Source organism: Perognathus longimembris, chromosome 14 (genome assembly GCF_023159225.1).
Source record: "Perognathus longimembris pacificus isolate PPM17 chromosome 14, ASM2315922v1, whole genome shotgun sequence".
In the NCBI taxonomy this organism is placed as follows: domain Eukaryota; kingdom Metazoa; phylum Chordata; class Mammalia; order Rodentia; family Heteromyidae; genus Perognathus; species Perognathus longimembris.
In genome coordinates this window covers 41,281,442-41,299,397 of record NC_063174.1, presented here as the reverse complement: position 1 = coordinate 41,299,397, position 17,956 = coordinate 41,281,442, and the positions used below count along the sequence as shown (strand labels likewise).

Sequence of the window (17,956 nt, the reverse complement as noted above, 5' to 3'; positions counted from 1 at the left end):
GGATTTATGCGTGAGCAAAAGATCCATTCAGGAACACACGTGTTCACTATTTATGTTCATCATCTGGTTCAAGCTATCTCATCTGACTTTGTGCTGATAAAGCAAAAGAATATATTCAATGCAAAGTAGAGGACATAATGCTTATTCAAGAAATATTAGTTGTTGAGAATATAATTCTTATAATTACTGAAATTATGCTTCATGTACATACGGACTTTTTGTGTTTGCATTCCTGGACATAAATGTTAGCACCTCAGAAAAACATTGCCACCTACATTACTGTGAAAGTCAATTTTATTGCTATAGAATCATTTATCTGAATACAACCTGATTCCAAAGTCACTTGGACATTGATCATAGTACATAAGTGCGATCGTAGCTGCAAATCTGAAGCAACTCAGGCTAAATTATCCCTTATCATTCTCTCAAATCTATTTAATAAACAAAACACCTATTACAGAAAAAAAAGGTTCACTCATATGTTCTCAGAGGTGTTAGTCTGACATCTAGGAAGGGTTAACCAGGTTCCTGTGCCTGAGTCCCTTCTGCCCACACAGCCAGTTTTTCCCTTCAGGCTTTATTCCTGGGCCTGGCATGGATTCCTGGTACCTGTCAGTAGTCAACTCAGTGAGTCAGTTTGGGGAGGGGTACCTGGAGCCAAGCCCAAAGGTGGGAGGAACGGGGCTGTTCCCATCATCAGATTCAGCAGTGGAGCTGTGACTACATTTTCCAAACAGAAAATAAAGTGCAGATGGTTTTGCATGGTAATAGGGTTTTGGTGAAGCAGTGAAGGATAGTATTTAGCTCCCAGGCTGGAGCATCTGACATATTCTAGGGACCAGACCCCATTCTGCCCTCCACCCTCTTATCTGTGAGGTCTGGCCCCAAGACGGCACAAGCTGCTGCAGAACTTAAATGGAAGTTCTGCGTACGGTGGCTATGACAGCTGATCCTCTGTATCTGAAGTTCTGTTTCTGCTCATTCAACCAACAGCAGATCAAAAGTATTTGAAAGAAAATTCCTGAAAGTTCCAAAAAGTAAAACCTGAATTTACCTCACATTGAACCCTACTACACTGAATCCACAAAGGAAGTGATGTGTGGCCACGGCTCTTACAGCGTCCTGCTGTGCAAATCGTCCATCTTTCTCCAGGTGCTCACATTTGAGTTGTCCACCTGTTACCTCCCTTGAGGATTTTGTGTTTGGACCTGTGATGGCTGCATCTGTACTATACAGAATGCTTGCTTGTCATTATTCCACAATAATACCGAATCGTACCTGTTTGCACAGTGTATACAAAAGGGCACACTGGTTTACGTACTATAATCAATTTTGAGATTATTTATAGAATACAGGAGGATATATATAAATGCTATACCATTTGATATAAAAAGCTTGAGCATCCACAGATCTTGATGCCAGGGTGTCCTGGAACCAATTATCTGTGAACACTGACAGATGGCGTACTTTAATATTTTTTATTTACATTAGTTAAACAAGGAGGAATTTCACTGTGACATTTCCGTGCATGTAAACAGTGTATTCCAATCAATCGCCCCCCTTCTCCATTACTCTCCCTTGGGTGGTACCATTATTATGATTTTTTGTGTGGGTATGCTGGTCCTTGGGCTTGAACTCGGGACTTGGGCACTGTCCCTGAGCTTTTTTGCTCAAAGCTAGAGCATTACCATCTGGAACCACAGTACCATGTCTGGCTTTTTGGTAATTAATTAGAGATAAGTCTTGCAGACTTTCCTGCCTAGGCTGGCTTTGAACCACAATCATCAGATCTCAGCCTCCTGGGTAGCTAGGATTAGAGGCATGAGCCACCAGTTCCTAGCTCTGTCATCATAATCTTTATTACTCTTGCTAAAGTCATCCTCAAGAAAGGAAAAGGGACCAACACATCACTCTACTCCATATCTCCCTTGCAGGCCAGAGACTATTTTTAGTCAGGTTTTTTTTTCCCCCTTCTTGTCAGGCAAGTTCTTTGTACTTTTTTTAACCCCACATTCTGTTTAGCCAACAAATATTTACATTGACCATTGAAGTACCCATGGTGTTCAGTCCTGAGCAGGCACAGGAGGAGACAATGGGAGGGGTACCTCCCTTCACAGGTCTTGCAGTGTGGTGGAGGAATGTGGAAGGGGAATAGACAGTCGGTGGACATCAGAAATGAAAGAGGCGAATGTGGTGGCTGGACAAAAGTTGAGTGCTGTGGAGACATAGATGGTAGGATGAGAGGTACTCATGAGTCACGGAGCACCTGTGTGCAAATTAGAAAAAAAATTATTCCTTCATTTGCCCAGAACCATCAGGATAAGCCTATAAACCTAAGGTGTGAGTGATTCCCTTAGATGTGGTGCTTCTGTGCTGTCTTCTGCACACAGTGAGGAATAGGACCCTAGCTCAGCTAGCAGACTGGAGAAAGCTTCCCAGCGGAGAGGACATCCAGGATGAGATCTGAAGAATGAATAGTGAGTAGGATAGTCAAGGTCTGAAAATTTTAGCTACTTAGGGAAATTGTATTTGCCGGTGAGGCCAGCAAAATGAACAACATGTATAGCATCTCATGCTGGGCCCTGCCCAACCTGGACTCTCCTAAAGGAAGGTAGGCATGTCAAAAGCATTAGGTGGGGTCAGGGCTCCCAAGTCCTCCTAGGAGCATCCAGGACTTACTGCTGCTGACCAAGGTGCTGACTTGCCTGGGGACTCCTGACCTAGTAGGGCTGTTCACAGAGGGAACCATGAGTGCTCATCCAAAATGCAATTCCAGAGTAGCCTTAGGAGTTTCTCTCCTTGTCTTGGGTCTTGGGGGCTGCCGTGATGGTGCCTCTGGAGTCTGGGTAACAATGGAGGGCAAGACTGGCTGTGGCCAAGGCATGAAATTGTGAACTGTGGCTGAGAAGCAGGATTCTGAAAGGGACCTCCCCAAAATCTTGCTTCAGTGCTGGGTTCCACCTCCCACCTAGGGTTTAGGCTCTGAGGTGTCTGAGGTTTGTCCACCAAAGCATGATCCAGAGCTGTTGACATATGCCAGAGGGAAGGTAGCATGTAGAGTCCCGCAGGGTCCTTGGGGGTGGGAAGGTCTCCGTCTCTCTTCTCCAGTGAACATCTGGTGATGTTAGTGGACATGAAACAAAGCCTGGATTCTTCATTTAAATATCACATCTTCTGCTTATAGTGTTCAAGCAGAAACATGGGGTTTTGTCTGTTCAGGACACAGGGGCTTATCAGGGATGCAGAGATGCAGCAAGGACAGCTACTGGCAGTGGAAGATGCTGGGCCTGGTCCCCTCAGCCAGGGCTTGGCACAGGGAACTGGTTCTGAGCATGGGAGAATCCTCGTTCACAAGATGGAGACAGAAGAAAAGATCCATGTTTGCACTTCAAAGGCTGCATGCCAGCCCACATGCCCCATTCCTGATCCAGGCTGTGTCAGCCTCATAAGCTCAACTCTCTGGATAACCAAGGAACTTGCTCCCAATGAAATTGATCCACTCTGTCCATGCAGGGCCTGGTACCCACTGGTGACAGGCATGGGCCCCATGGGTCAGGGTACCCCATCTGCATGTGAGGGTGCAGAACCCTAGATGCACCCTTGGACATCCCTCCAGTCTCAGTCATTGCCTCTACATCTCCCAAGTAGTAGCCTCCTTCTCTACGAACCCTCTCCCACTATGTTCAACACAGCTCAGCAAGACGGGCAACAGGGCACAGACGCTGGAATGTCAAGCATTCCAGCATCTTGAGCAAGAAATAACAAAGAGCGGGGTAGTATAAACATTTAAAACACATGAAAGTGAAGCTGGGCACTGCAGAGGGAAGGGCAAGATTTTGGCGAACCTTGTTTGTATTGACCATGTGCCAGACACCTAGCTCTACACCGTGCCTAGGGCTGGTAAAGGGATGTTTCTTTAACTAGGCATGACAAGCAAGCTACTATGCACGCATCAGGTGATGAAAGGATGAGCTTTGGGGTGGGTTGGGAGGACGCTTGGTAACAAGCAGGACTTCTGAGTTCTAGAACAGTCTCCACTCTTGGGGTTTTGCCTGTTTCTCATCTGGTGAAATGGGACTATGCCTCTTTGGGAAGAGGCTTTGTCTTGTCCAGCAAGGTGGTCTAGCAGAATCAGGTCATGATGAGTGCAATACAGTGGGAAGCCTGGGAGCCATGTGACTTGATGGCATCCCCTCAGTCAGTTGTCTTGGACTTTCAGGCTCTATGCCAGAAAGTTGGAGAAGATCACTGCAGAACATTGCTATTTCTAACATGGGAGAAGACTGCCTTGAGGTCTTAGCTGCATAGCACAGGAAGATCCCTTCTCTTCCAGAAGAACTCTTCCTCGTGGAGAGGGTGTGGGATCAGTCTCGACACACCTGTGGTTCCCTCCCCTCCCTTCCTCTCTCTCTGAGCGAGAGCTGCAGTATGCCCCCTACTTACCTTCCAGGACTTCTTCCTAGCTCTATCTTCCTTGGGAGTTATCAAAGGCCCCAGTTCGAAGCCTCTCCAGTGCCCCTGGCAGTGTCTGGGAACGCACCAAGCTCAAGAGCCACATTAATTGAGGCCACATTTGGGTTTCCATATAAGACAGACATCTGGGTTGACTGGAAAGTTGGCAAGTGTCCCATCAAGCTTGGCACTAGCTGTGTCAACCCCAAGGCTCCTTTGCTGGAACAAACAGAGCTGGCACAGGGCTCAAGGCCTATAGTGGTGGCCTCCAGCTGTTTGCCACAAGATCTTTCTCTCTGTCTGGCCTAAGATGAGTTCACTTCAGAACCCAAGCCCCTCCCTGTATCTCCAGAGAAAGCTCTGTTCCTTGAAGGAATTCTGAATCTTCCCCTCCTTAAAACAAGGATGACTGCCAATTTTTTGCTGAACTTTTACATTTAGTTTGACATTCACTTGCATTGTTTCATTTAATTTGTACAACCTGTAGGCTAAAGGACTTTGGGCGGGTGGGGTGTTTGTTTTGTTTTGTTTAACACCAGGACTCAAACTCTATATCTGTTGCTTTTACTTATTGGCTGGTGCTCTACCACCTGAACCACTTCTCCAACCCCAAGCCAAGGCTCTTAATGAATAAAATACAGCTCAGAGAAGGCTTAGAAACTTGTTGAAGGTCATGTAGTAAGGATGGATGAAGCTATGCTAGGGATGGCTGTGCCTGCTTGAGGGAGACCAAACTCAGAGGATTAGACTTGAATTTTGTGGACAACAGGAAGTATGTCAGATGCATTTCATAAGTTACTTGTGCACAAAGGACAATTCCTGTTAAGTTTGGATCCAACACACAGACAGATTAGCAATATGTAGCCCAGCCTAAGAGATGTTCAAAGAATTGCCCTAAACCAGGTTCACACCTGCAATCTTAACTACTCAAGAGGCTGAGATCCTAAGAATCAAGGTGTAGGGGCAGCACAGGCAGAAAAGTCTTGAGAGTTCATCTCCAAAATAATTAGCAAATAGTAATTAGTAGAGCTGGAGGCATGGCTCAAGTGGTAGAATGTCAGTTAAGCAAGTAAGCCAAATAAGTGTGAAGCCCTGAGTTCAAATCCCATTACTGTTACAAAGAAGAAGGAGGAGGAAGAGGAGGAGGAAGAGGAAGGAGAGGAGGAAAAAGGAAGAGAAGGAGGAGAAAAGGAGAAGGAGGAAGAGGGGGAAAAACTGAACAACAACAACTGCCAGAGGCAAAAATGAATAGGTTTGTTAAATATGGGTCTAGAGAGGAAAAAAAAAAAACGGAAGCATGGGGGCTGGGAATGTGGCTTAGTGGTAGAGTGCTTGCCTTGCATGCATGAAGCCCTCCCTGAGTTGGATTCCTCAGTACCACATAAACAGGAAAATCTAGAAGTGGTGCTATGACTCAAGTGATAGAGTGCTAGCCTTGAGCAAAAGGAAGGCAGGGACAGTGCTTAGGCCCCAAGTTCAAGCCCCAGGGCTGGCAAAAAAAAAAATAGAAGCATGTTTCTGATCAACAGAGTTTAGCTTGAAACAGCCAAAGAGACACATAAAGGTTATATCTGCCTAAACAGGCTTCCCAGAGGAGGCGAGGAAGAAACTTGCCTCTTGAGGGCATGAGCGTTTGCCTATGTGTTTGAGGATCTCTATGAAACTCAACAGAAAGAATGTTTTCCTTTCTTTGGTTCTTACTCTGGCCCACAAAAGTATTACAGGGGTATCATGGAAGGTTGGAGATAGGCTTGGGTCCAAGGGGAAATCACAGTAATGCCATCATTATTGTCAGTTGTCATCATTAGCAACTGCTTATTTAGAACACTTGTGAGTGCTAGGTACCACCACGAGAAGTGCTTTCTCTGTGGACTGCATGCTAATGATGTGTCTAGTTGTACTACCATGTATACAAGAAGGTCCATCTACTCCAGACCCCTGCTTCTAGCCACACCGTGATTTGCAACTTCTGCTGTATTGGCTTAGGCATTTGCCAAACTAGAGGACCCCAGTTTAGGGAACAGCTGTGCTGGGGTGGGGTTCCTATTCTCTGGGATTCTTGGGGAGACACCCAGTCTTAGAGAACTGAAATTGACAAAATTCCTGTTGTTGGACTAAAAAAAAATCCCCAGTGTCCCTTTGGCTGGGCGATGTTCTGAAAGCTTCCTCCAAGGGACTTGAAGCCTCCTGGGGATTGTGTCCCTGGCTCAACTGGCTCTCTCCTGCCACACCCACTCCTTCCAGGGATGGGCACACATGACATGTGGCATTTCTAGCCTGTGGGGCTCCAGAAAGGTTTAGGGCTGGTGGAGTGGCTAAGTAGCTCCTGTCTGAGCACAGTTCTGCCCAGATCCCTCTCCACCTCACTGCTTGTAGTGATGTTGTCTTTAGTGCTCCTCAGAGAAAATTTCTTTAGGTGGTTATCTTTAGGTGGAATGTCTATCATCACTGATGGCACTACTGGTGTTTCACGAAGGAGGAAAGTCTGGATAATGGACATTTGGATTCTTCATACAAGGACCAGAGTCATGGCTCAAGTGGTAGAGTGCAAGCCAAACAACTGCGAGTCCCTGAGTTCCAGTTCCAGTGCTGCCAAGACAAATCTGAGAAATGATTACTACTACAGTGTGATGATGGCTGTGCTCAAAGGTTTACATGCTTATTTAGTGTTCACAATAACTCTAACCCCCTGAGGAAGGTCTTGTCATCTCCATTTTACTAAAAAGAAAACCCAGGCTCAGAGAGTTGAGTAACTTGCCCAAATCCATCCAGCTGGGCAGGGCAGCAGACCAGCATGCTATCCTTGAGGCTGTTGCTGAGAGAAGGAAGGATAAGAGAAGGCGAAGAAGGGAGAAAGGGAAGAAGGGAGGAAGGGAGAAGGAAGGAAAGAGAGAAGAGAGGAAGAAGGAAGGAAGGAAGGAAGGAAGGAAGGAAGGAAGGAAGGAAGGAAGGAAGGAAGGAAGGAAGGAAGGAAGGAAGGACACTAAACATCTACTGGGATTGTACCAGACATTATGCTAAGTTCAGTCTGACATTCTTGCGGGGGCAGTGACAGAGTGCGCAAAAAAGAAATTCAACAACCATACAAATTGAGTTTCTGTCCCCACTTTTAAAGATGAAAAATGTCAGGCTAAAAGAGGGTAAAAGCATGCGTCCCCCAGTCACAGAACAAGTCTGAGAAGAGTCAGGAATTCGATATTGGTCTTGCTGCGCCAGTATATCCAACCTTGTACTAAGTGAGTAGAAATTTTTCTACAGCATACCTGCCTGAGCTCACAAGCTAAGAGGCCCAGGCTCCAGCCTGCTCACACGCCTCTGTGGCACCAGGTTCAGCCTCATCAACCATGTGAGTCTGTTCCCTGGGTAGAGGGGAGAGGACCCTACACATCTCCCTGCTGTGGACACCTGTCATCACAGGCTGGAATTGGCAGGCTGTAAACATCCCTGTGGCCAAACATATGTCTTCACCATCTCCTCCTAGCTCTGCCCATGGAATCAGAGCCAAAACTGTCTTCAGTAATTAGTTTGCCTTTGCAGAGGCCTTCTTGGGGGTCTCAGGAGCAGGAGGGAGGCTTTTTAGTAGGATTGAACAGGCTGCAGCCAGGGGCTCTCTCTGCCTTTTCCTGGTCTGCAAGCAACAGGATGCAACAGAGGGGGACAGGGGCTGAACTCAGGAGCCAGAAGAGCTGAAATCAAGGTCCAGAAACACATGGCCCCATTTTCTTACCAAGAAAGTTACTCATGCAAGCCCACCCTACCTGCATCAAGGCATTTTGTGGTGTTCAGACGCCCTGCAGTTCAAGTTGATCCAAATTGGGCCCCTGGTAGTGGCTTTGGCTTTGTCAGGACTGAGAGTATGAACTACAAGGACAACTACTTAAAGATAGTAATTTTTGAAAAGTACCCCCCTACCCTCCCAAAAGAAAATCTCACCAAGTGTGGCCTTGAAGAATGCATAAGAATCACAGCTTACCATTTCATCTCCAGATCTCCGATGGCACATTCTTTCTTCTCTCCTCTGAACCCTTGTTATAACCTTGGTCTGATGTGGGGCCTGGAGAATTAGAGGACAGGCTTTTCATAGTGTCCTTTGTCAACTCTGCAGGACTAGACAGAGTTCTTTAGATACATTGAGGAGTACTTGTCAAGCATCTGGTAAGTTCTTCTGACCTTCTTCTGAGTATTCAAGATGGTTACCTAGGGAAGGAAATGACCAGAGAAAGTGGAAGTGTTGGGAGCACACAGGAGAGTCCCCCGCCACCCTACCCCATCACGGTGAACTGCCTAACTCACTGGCTGTTGAATTCTCACCAAGCCACGTGGCTGTCTAAACTTCTGCTTTTCACCTAAGGACAGGGAGGCTGGTTTTTCTGGACTGGATGCTGAACTTATTTGCACAGACGCTGGGAACTAGTCCCTCATAGACTGTCTGGGGGAGGTGTGAGGAAGGGTGGAGAGAGCTCAAGGATGAGGGTTTGGGGTAAGGGTTATTAGCAAAGTTGGGAGACAGTGGCTTGGCAGTTATTCCTCTCTGGAAGCCTGCCTTCATTAAGCACTGACGGACCGTACAATTCATTGTCTCCAACCCAGTAAGAGTGCAGAGCTCCCTCACCAAGGTAGAAATCGCTGCCTTAGAAAGAGCGTGTTTCCAGTGAACACAACTGGCTCCTCTCAGCTTAGTGTGCTACCTGAGTCCCCAGGGTTTTCTGCAGGTGCCAGCAGCTGGTTCCCCTCTTGCCCCCAGCTCCAACCACCCTGTCTGCCACTCCTCTTGTGATCACTGAGGAAAGAAAGACACTTCCTAACTTTCACTCCCTCTTGACATCTGAACAACAATGCTGCACTGGCCTTTTGGCTTACCCATATTCCCCTGACAGCTCTCTTTGTCTCTGTTTGAGTCTGTCTCTGTCTGTCTCTGTCTCTGTCTCTCTCCCTCTCCTTTCTTTCTCTCTCTGAAAAGACATGGTCTTTCAGCACGCTTCCCTCAGCTTCCATACCTTGTTCTCCTAATCTGTAAAGCAGGGGTAAGGACTGTGCTTTGCAGAGTGATTGTTGTGAGAAACAACGCAGGACAAAGGACACAGTGTCCTTGTACAGCGGCATCAGGAGGATGATGTTACTCCTCAGCCCCCTGGCGATCGCCTTGCATTATTCTTCATAATGTCAATGGGCTGCATCTAATCAGCCTGCTTTCTGAGTTTCTCCAAACAATGTCTGTTGGTTTTTTTTTTTCTTCCCTCCTCTCTGTCCTCAGCTCATACTGCCAGGCCCCATGCCAGGGACACGCATGTTTCCCAGACTCATTCCCATCTCTGTCTCAGTCCCAGCATAGTCTCTGTCCATATTTATCTCCATGAGACTGGCCTGCTAAAGCCAGAGGCTTGTCCCCATAGGGTAAGCATGCAAACCCAGAGGAAAACAGGCCACAACAGGAAAAAATGCCAGGAATGGTGGTTCATGCCTGCAATCCCAGCACTCAGGAGTCTGAGGCAGGAGGAATGAAAGTTGGAAGTATCCTGGGTCATATAGTAGGATCCCGTCTCTATAAACGCACCAAAATAAACTAGAGCCTAAAATAATATTTTTAAAATTGAAGAAAATCACTGGCTTTACTAGAATATGTCCTCACTTGGTCTGTCTGTATGTCAGACTGTCACATGTCTTGTTTGGCATGTGATATGTCCTCAGGTAAAGGAGGTTCCCAGGAGACTATGTTACCACCTTATCTTTGTCTTATTACAACATAGTGTTGATTATAGTGTTTCACTTATAGGACATTTATGTGTGGTATTACTTACCCAAGCCTTGCAAAGTTATGTGACTAAAAAAGCCCTGTAGAGAAACAGTGGGTTCAAAATACTACTAAATGGACTAAGTGTAAGCAATCATAAAAGTGTGTTGCTGGTATTTCTCATAATGTCTTTCCTTGAACATGTGATGAGTCAGATTGCGAGGTAAAATAATAACCTATTATATATGACCAGAAATGATCAAAAGACTATAATATATAGAGTTATATCTGCTATCATTAATAATAAACCATGCCTTAAGTATATAATGTGCCTGGTTAGAATAGCTATTAATGAATAGTTGTAAGCTGGGTGCAGGTGGTTTATACCCATAATCCTAGCTACTCAAGAGGCTAAGATCTGAGGATCATGTTTCGAAGCCAGCCCAGGCAGGAAACTCTATGAGACTCTTATCTCCAATTATCCACCAAAAAGCTGGAAGTGGAGCTGTGGTTCAAGTGGTAAAGGGTTAGCCTTGAGCAAAAACAGCTCAGGGACAGTGCCCAGATCCTGAGTTCAAGTCCCAGGACTGGCACAAATTTTTAAAAAGCTATGAGGATTACAGAAACACAGAAACATTCATAGTTTGCATTAACATGATGGCCTGTGTTAATTTGCTCAATTGTTTGTGCTTATATTTTTGTGGTGAGTTCACTTAAAATCTACCCTTTTAGTGATTGTCAAGTCAGAATACATTGTTATTCCTCCTGTCTACCCGAGGTTTGTACCCTTTTACCAACAACTGCTCAAACTATTCCTACCTCATCTCAGCCCCTGATACCCTGTGTTTCACTGTTTGCCTCTGTAGACTTACCTTTTGCAGATTCTACGTAGAATTAGGATCATGTTGTGTCTTCCTGTGTCTGGCTTATTTCCTTCCTCCCAATATCATTATTCATAAAATTAAAGTGGACCAGAAGAAGCCTGGTGAGAGTCAAGTAGCATAGCTGTCTAAGGTGGTGGCACGGGGGTCCCTGGGCTGCTCAGTGGACTAGATCTCCAGACTCCACCCACTTCCCAGCATGAGTGACAGAGGGACCCAAAGGCCCTCCAGTGATAGCTCTTGGTGTCTTTACTCCTCAGCCTCCCCAGTGATTGAAAATGGCCAGCTGGAGTGTCCCCAAGGCTACAAGAGACTGAACCTCACTCACTGCCAAGGTAAGCACAATCCAGACCAGGCCTGAACTAGGGGAGGGAAATAATGAAGCCTATGGATACAGAAGCAACACCATTCATTCTTAGATAAGAAAAGCACCTGTTGCTGTCTAGGTGGCTTCCACTGGGCATCTCTAAGCCCCACCCCAGAGAACAGTTAGGGCTGCTGGCTCCAGAGGCTGAAGGACATTGGAAACTTGCTTGAGCGTAAAGAGAGAGAGCCAAGGCAATTGAGCCTCTACCTCCCCATCTCCACCCCACATACACACACTCAGAACTTAGTCAGGTGTCCCAGGGGCTGTGTGCAATGTCTGAAGGTGCCATTCCTGTCCTACACATCCATTTACCTCCTATGCTGGTCTTCCTGGAACAGGAAGGATTTCTGCTAGGTCAGCCTGACCTGATAGAAACCTCTGGGCTTGTTGCAACAGAATATCTTTAGCTTCATAGGCCTCCCTCCCACCAGTATCAACCCACAGACAGGAAGGGCAAGAAGGGACAGGAGGAAGGTATACAGGTGGCAGAGATGGAAAGACAAGGAATCTTAGTCCTTCTCTGGTCTTGCTGGCCTGGCTGAGGATCTGTAGGCCAGCTGAGCTGAGCCCACCACTGAGGAGGGCTTAATGGTGGTGGCTTTGTCACTACTAGAGGCTCAAAAGGGGTAAAGAGTGGAACCTGGTTGCCAATGGGTCAGAAACCTTTGCTGAGAACCAGTGTCTTCCCCTGATCTGGTTTCCTGCCCTGCTGAGTATGGGCCAGTGATGTGGCCAAGGGATTCCTGCCATTGACAGTCTCCTAGATCTGACAGCATTAGCAAGAAGCTCTCTCTCTCTCTCTCTCTCTCTCTCTCTCTCTCTCTCTCTCTCTCTCTCTCTCTCATTGTGAAACTTGGCATCCTGCCAAGGAATAATTCCCCATGGTGCCCAAAGTGGATCATCTTTTAGGCCCTCATCCTGTGTGGATTTCCCCAAAGCCTGTAGATAAACAGGTAACTCTGATGACAATGGGTTTCCTGAACTACTTCCCAGCCCTGGAGTTAGGTGGCCCCACAAACCTTCCCTGTGCAGCACCCAGGCTGCCATCATAGACAGCCAAGATGGTCCCCAATTTCTTGGAGCTTGGTGTTGTGAAGTTTGGGGCTTGTCCTTGGCATCATGAGGTTTAGTCATCAGGGTCAAGGCTAATGTATATCTTTGTCCAAGGAAGAGCCTGAGCCTCCACTGGTTTCGGGAGGTATGCAGACTACCTGAGGCATAGGGTTGACAAGGACCTGCATATATACCCTCCTAGCCCCCTTCCTCTGCCCACCCTTGTTGGTCCTGTCTCTTAGTACCACTCCTCAGCCTCCTGCTTTCACCTACCTGCAGACATGCTCTTCAGGGTCTTTGGGCCCTGCAGAGGTGCTCAGAGACCTCTCAAGAAAGTCTGCTTATTCACCATCATCAATCTAGACAGTCACCCTCTGCCTGTTTCCTCTGTTTGCACACTACTTTTCAGAATCACAAGAGCTGAGTGACTGGGTGAGTTATTCCTATAAGCTGAGAACACGTGGACCTATGGGATCACACTGTGAGAATTAATGGGGTCTCATACATTAATACCCAATACATTATGCAGCATAGAATAGACACTCCTAAAGTGTTAGTTCTTTACATTAAGATCATTATTAGTGCCGGTTACTGAACGAAATAGTTTGCAATTTTTCTTTCTAACAACACTGTCTGGAAATGACTATCATACTCCCAGATGAGGAAACAGTTACAGAATAAGAGACCACATTTAATAGATAGCAGCTCTCCTTTTCTTGTTTCATTTGGAGAAAGTATTCAAAGACCCTCCCCATCATCAGACCTTGATGGGACGGGCACTCAGTCATCTCTTCTACCCCTACAGATATCAATGAGTGCTTGACGCTGGGCCTGTGCAAGGACTCGGAGTGCGTAAACACCAGGGGCAGCTACTTGTGCACATGCAGACCTGGCCTCATGCTGGACCCATCTCGGAGCCGCTGTGTCTGTGAGTGCTGGTGGGGAGCAGCGGTGGGGGAACCTTCCAGACATGCAGGCCAGCCTCAGAGCAGTAAATTTCCCCAGGCCTTAACTCCCCATGACTCAGGCTTGTATTTGTTACTCATTCTGGATTTTTGCCAATGTACGATACTGATCTGCATATCTGCCTGACTTCTTTTCTGGGGCATCATGGCAGTTTGAGATTCAGATTTCCTATTTTTTCTAGTTTTTTTTTTCTCTCTCTGCTCATCTCTGTCTCCTTTGCTGCCCCATTGACCTTGGGAAACATGTGTTACTTCTTTGTGTGTGTGTGTGTGTGTGTGTGTGTGTGTGTGTGTGTTACTTCTGCTCTAGTGCGTGGCTGAGTCTTAGCTCCTGGGCTTAGGTTAGCAACCTGGTCATGTGACTGTTAAGCGTCCCTTCTTAAAGGGGTGTCCAAAGATCACTGGTGTCACTACCCCATCCCAGGACCTTCCACAAGCTCAGGATCCTTTCTGAATGTGTTTCCACATCCATAAACACATACTTGTCACCACTTGTGAGCCTCAGTACTCTGAACGTGTGTGTGCGTGCCTGTGCACACCAGCAACTGTTTCCAGTGACCTCTGTGGTTTCCAGCTGAAAGAAGCCCAGGTTGGCAGTTCCCCCAGACAGCAGAGCTGACAACACAGCCCAGATGAGGCTTTCCTTGAACAGGAAGGCCTGACAAGAACTGAATAAATCCAGTCCTAACTGGCTTCAGGGACCAGGTCTCCTCCAGCACAGAAGAGCTCCCTGTAGCTGGCCAAGGCCTGAGTCTGCAAACTGCCTGGCACTGGCATAGAAGGCCATGAGAAGGAACAAGACTCTGGTGCCACCCAGAGGGAGCACTGATGGAAAGGGAGACTGGATCTGGTATGACTGTTCAAACACTGGTGGTTCTGGTGGCACTAGTACACTTGTAGTCCTAGCTACTCAGGAGTCTGAAATCTGAGGCTCTGGTTAGAAGCCAACCTGGGCAGAAAAATCTGAGAGATTCTTATTTCCAAACAACCAACAAAAAGCTGGAAGCAGATGTGTGGCTCAAATGGTAGAGTACAAGTCTTTTTTTTTTGTTTTGCCAGTCCTGGGGCTTGAACTCAGGGCCTAAGCACTGTCCCTGGCTTCTTTTTGCTCAAAGCTAGCATTCTACCACTTGAGCCACAATGCCACTTCTGCCTTTTTCTTTTTTTTTTTTTTTTGCCAGTCCTGGGCCTTGGACTCAGGGCCTGAGCACTGTCCCTGGCTTCTTTTTGCTCAAGGCTAGCACTCTGCCACTTGAGCCACAGCACCACTACTGGCTGTTTTCTATATATGTGGTGCTGGGGAATCGAACCCAGGGCTTCATGTATACGAGGCAAGCACTCTTGCTACTAGGCCATATTCCCAGCCCACCTTTTTCTATATATGTGATGCTGAGGAATCGAACCCAGCGCTTCATGTATGTGAGGCAAGCACTTTACCACTAGGCCATATTCCCAGCCTCAAGTACAAGTCTTGAGAAGAAAAAAAAAGCTAAGCAAGAACACAAGGCTCAAGTTTGAGCCTTAGTACAGGCACAAAAAGAAGGAGGAGCAGATCGAAAAGGTAATAAGAGGGGGAAGGGGAGGAAGTAAAAGGAGAATGAAGAGGAAGTGGAGGAGAGGAGGAGGAAGAGGGACCTTACAGTGTCAGTGAGAACTGTCTGCCAATGCTCTGCGGGTCATATAACCCTTCCTTCTCTTCAGGGTCAGATAAGATTCCTTTATCAGGCAGGTGTGCTTAACGTTTAGCCCCAGGATGAGACTCTTTTTTTTTTTTAATTTTATTGACAAGGTGTTGTGCAAAGGGGGTACAGTTACATAATAAAGCAGTGAGTACATTTCTTGTGGTATCTTACACCCTCATTTTTCTTTCCCTTCCCTAGATCAGGTAGGCATATATACAATATCTAGTGTACCAAAATCATATACAGTAATCACGTAGGGTACGCCATAGGAAATTCACCTAGAACTTTAAAGATAACATCAACAGTAGAATCTTCCTGTGTCCTTCTCTTGGAGTTGTTTTTGCTTATCCTTGTCTTATATGATCATGTGTACATAGCTGTTGAGCTATTGTGATCCACTGATAGGTTTATTCTAGACCTTCTTATGTTTAGCAGTTGTTTGATTTTAGATACATAATGTAAAGTCGCTGACCCAAACCTGTAGAAATACCATTTGAAAAGAAGTTTGTTGTTTTGCAGACCTGGTCCCCCTCCCCACCCTCCACTGTCCCCCTCCCTCCCTAACAGTCATATATCAAGGAAACCATGCCCCTTTGTTCTCTGTGTTCTAGGCTTGTCTCACTCAACATTATTTGTCCAAGTTCTGACCATTTCCCTGTGAATACCAATATTTTATCATTTCTAATTGCTATGTAGTATTCCATTGTGTATAGGTACCACCTTTTTTTAATCCATTCATCTGTAGTAGGGCATCTGAGTTGTAGGAAGAGACTCTTAATACAGGGCAGCTGAGATGGCTCTGGTTGGTTTGTATTTGCTCTCTCTCCTCAGCATCACTCCATTCAGCATTTCCCAAAGGTTTGCTTCTCTATGGGTGGGAGTAGGCAGGTATGTTTCTAAGCATTGCCCTGTGTCCCTGCCACGTGACCATGACTAGGAGAGCCATCTATGGAAGCAGGTCTAGCTTTCTGAAAGTCCAACCTGGGTTATCTCAACAGTGATAACCTGCTCTCATATTTCCTAGTTGTACAAATCCATTATTCTTACTTGCTTAAGGCAGTTTGAGTTGGGTTTCTGTTACTTGCAATCCAAATACTTTTGACAGTGACATGAAAATGAAATACAGAAAGGGATGTAAAAGCCCTGTCAAAGCTCACATGCAACACTCAGATAACTTACCAGGCATTCTTTGAGCTCCAGATCTTCAGGTCCATCTCTGCCCCTAGAAACCACTTTCCTTGGGATACTAGAGGTGTGATCTCTGTTGTCTTCAGGCACTCTCAACATTCTTGAGAGTCTCTGGCTGTGTCAGCTTACACCAGATTTGGGGGCATCAATGCTAATCAGGCAGAAATACAAGTATTTACCATGGCATGTTACTATCATCCATACTTCACACTTGAAGAAATCAAGGCCTAGGCAGTCAGATAGATCAAGATAGTTTGAACTTGGTCTGCTAAGTCCTGGTCCTGATCAAGATTCTCCAGCATCATTAATTCCTCAGCTTTGATTATTGTCTTCTTAATCCCATTCCTTGTCCACTGGTAGTCTAGTTTCTCTCTAAGGATTTCAGTTTTTTTCCAATCTGCTATGGCCTTCTTTTCTCCCATAGAGATAATATTCCAAGAAGCTGTTCTTAAACTTTCATCATCAAAGTACAAGAAAGAGAACAATGGTGGTGGTATTGTTATGACCTAAGCCCAGCATAGCTCTAACTCACTGGTACCCATAGGATTTCCATTTATGGACTCAGTGGATTTTTCTTTCAATGCTGAGACCCTGGGTCTTGAGCACCATAGGCAAGCACTCTACTCATGAGCCAACCCCTAATCCATTGGTTCAACACATGCTACTGAGCATCCACATGCTCCAGACACAGTGGATGGGGAAAAAGATGACCAGAGACAGAGTCCTATCCTCATTGCTCCCCATTAGGCCTCTCACCTCATCTCCTCTTCCTATGAGGCTACCTGTGGCCCCCAAACCACAGTTCCCCACGAAGGCACACAGTCTTCAGTGAGCACTTTAACCACAGCATCTAGACACAAATATCTCCAATCCCATACTTTTCTCTCAGGCTCTCCACCCAAGGAGTAGAGAGCAGAGGGTCTCCTCCTTCAGGCAGGCAATATGAGGAGATGTGAAAAGTACTCCACTCAGCCATCCCTCCTGCTGTTCTTTTTCTTTACAGAGTCATATTATGTACCAGAGGCTAACCTAGAACTTGTGATCTTCTTGCCTTAGCTTCCTGGGTTCTGGGATTACAGGCATGTGCCACCATGCCTGGCTTTTTCTTCTGAAGTTCTTGGAAATGTTTTCTAGGCCCCACACCTCCAGACTGAAAGGTGGGCCAGGCTAGACTGAGTGCATACAATAACCACACCTCCATCCACAGACCCCTGGACAGCACTTTTCTTTCCTGCTGGCCTACTACTCATCTCCCTATGTCTTATCTTTTGCAGCTGACAAAGCTGTCTCCATGCATCAGGGACTATGCTACAGGTCATTGGGGCCTGGTACCTGCACTCTGCCTTTGACCCAGCGAATCACTAAGCAGATATGTTGCTGCAGCCGTGTGGGCAAAGCTTGGGGCAGCAAGTGTGAGAAATGCCCCCCACCTGGCACAGGTAACCTCTACTTCCATCTTAGTTCTGACCATCAAGATAATTTCCTCAGGCTGGGAATGTGGCCTAATGGTAGAGTGCTTACCTAGCAGGCATGAAGCCTTAGGTTTGATTCCTCAGCACCACATATACAGAAAAGGCTGGAAGTGGTGCTGTGGCTCAAGTGGTCGAGTGCTAGCCTTGAGCAGAAAGAAGCCTGGG

At 46.4% G+C, this 17,956-nt stretch overlaps 1 protein-coding gene across 3 annotated transcripts in view; it reads left to right on the top strand.

Annotated features, from left to right (window-relative positions):
* The window catches only part of Ltbp2 (latent transforming growth factor beta binding protein 2), a 95,705-nt gene that overhangs the window by 48,182 nt on the left and 29,567 nt on the right, over positions 1-17,956 (top strand). For all 3 annotated transcript variants that reach the window (XM_048362122.1, XM_048362121.1, XM_048362120.1), the window contains exons 9-11: positions 11,325-11,399; positions 13,290-13,412; positions 17,594-17,758. In XM_048362122.1, the coding sequence (XP_048218079.1) occupies positions 11,325-11,399; positions 13,290-13,412; positions 17,594-17,758 (363 nt within the window). The remainder of the gene's footprint in view (positions 1-11,324; positions 11,400-13,289; positions 13,413-17,593; positions 17,759-17,956) is intronic.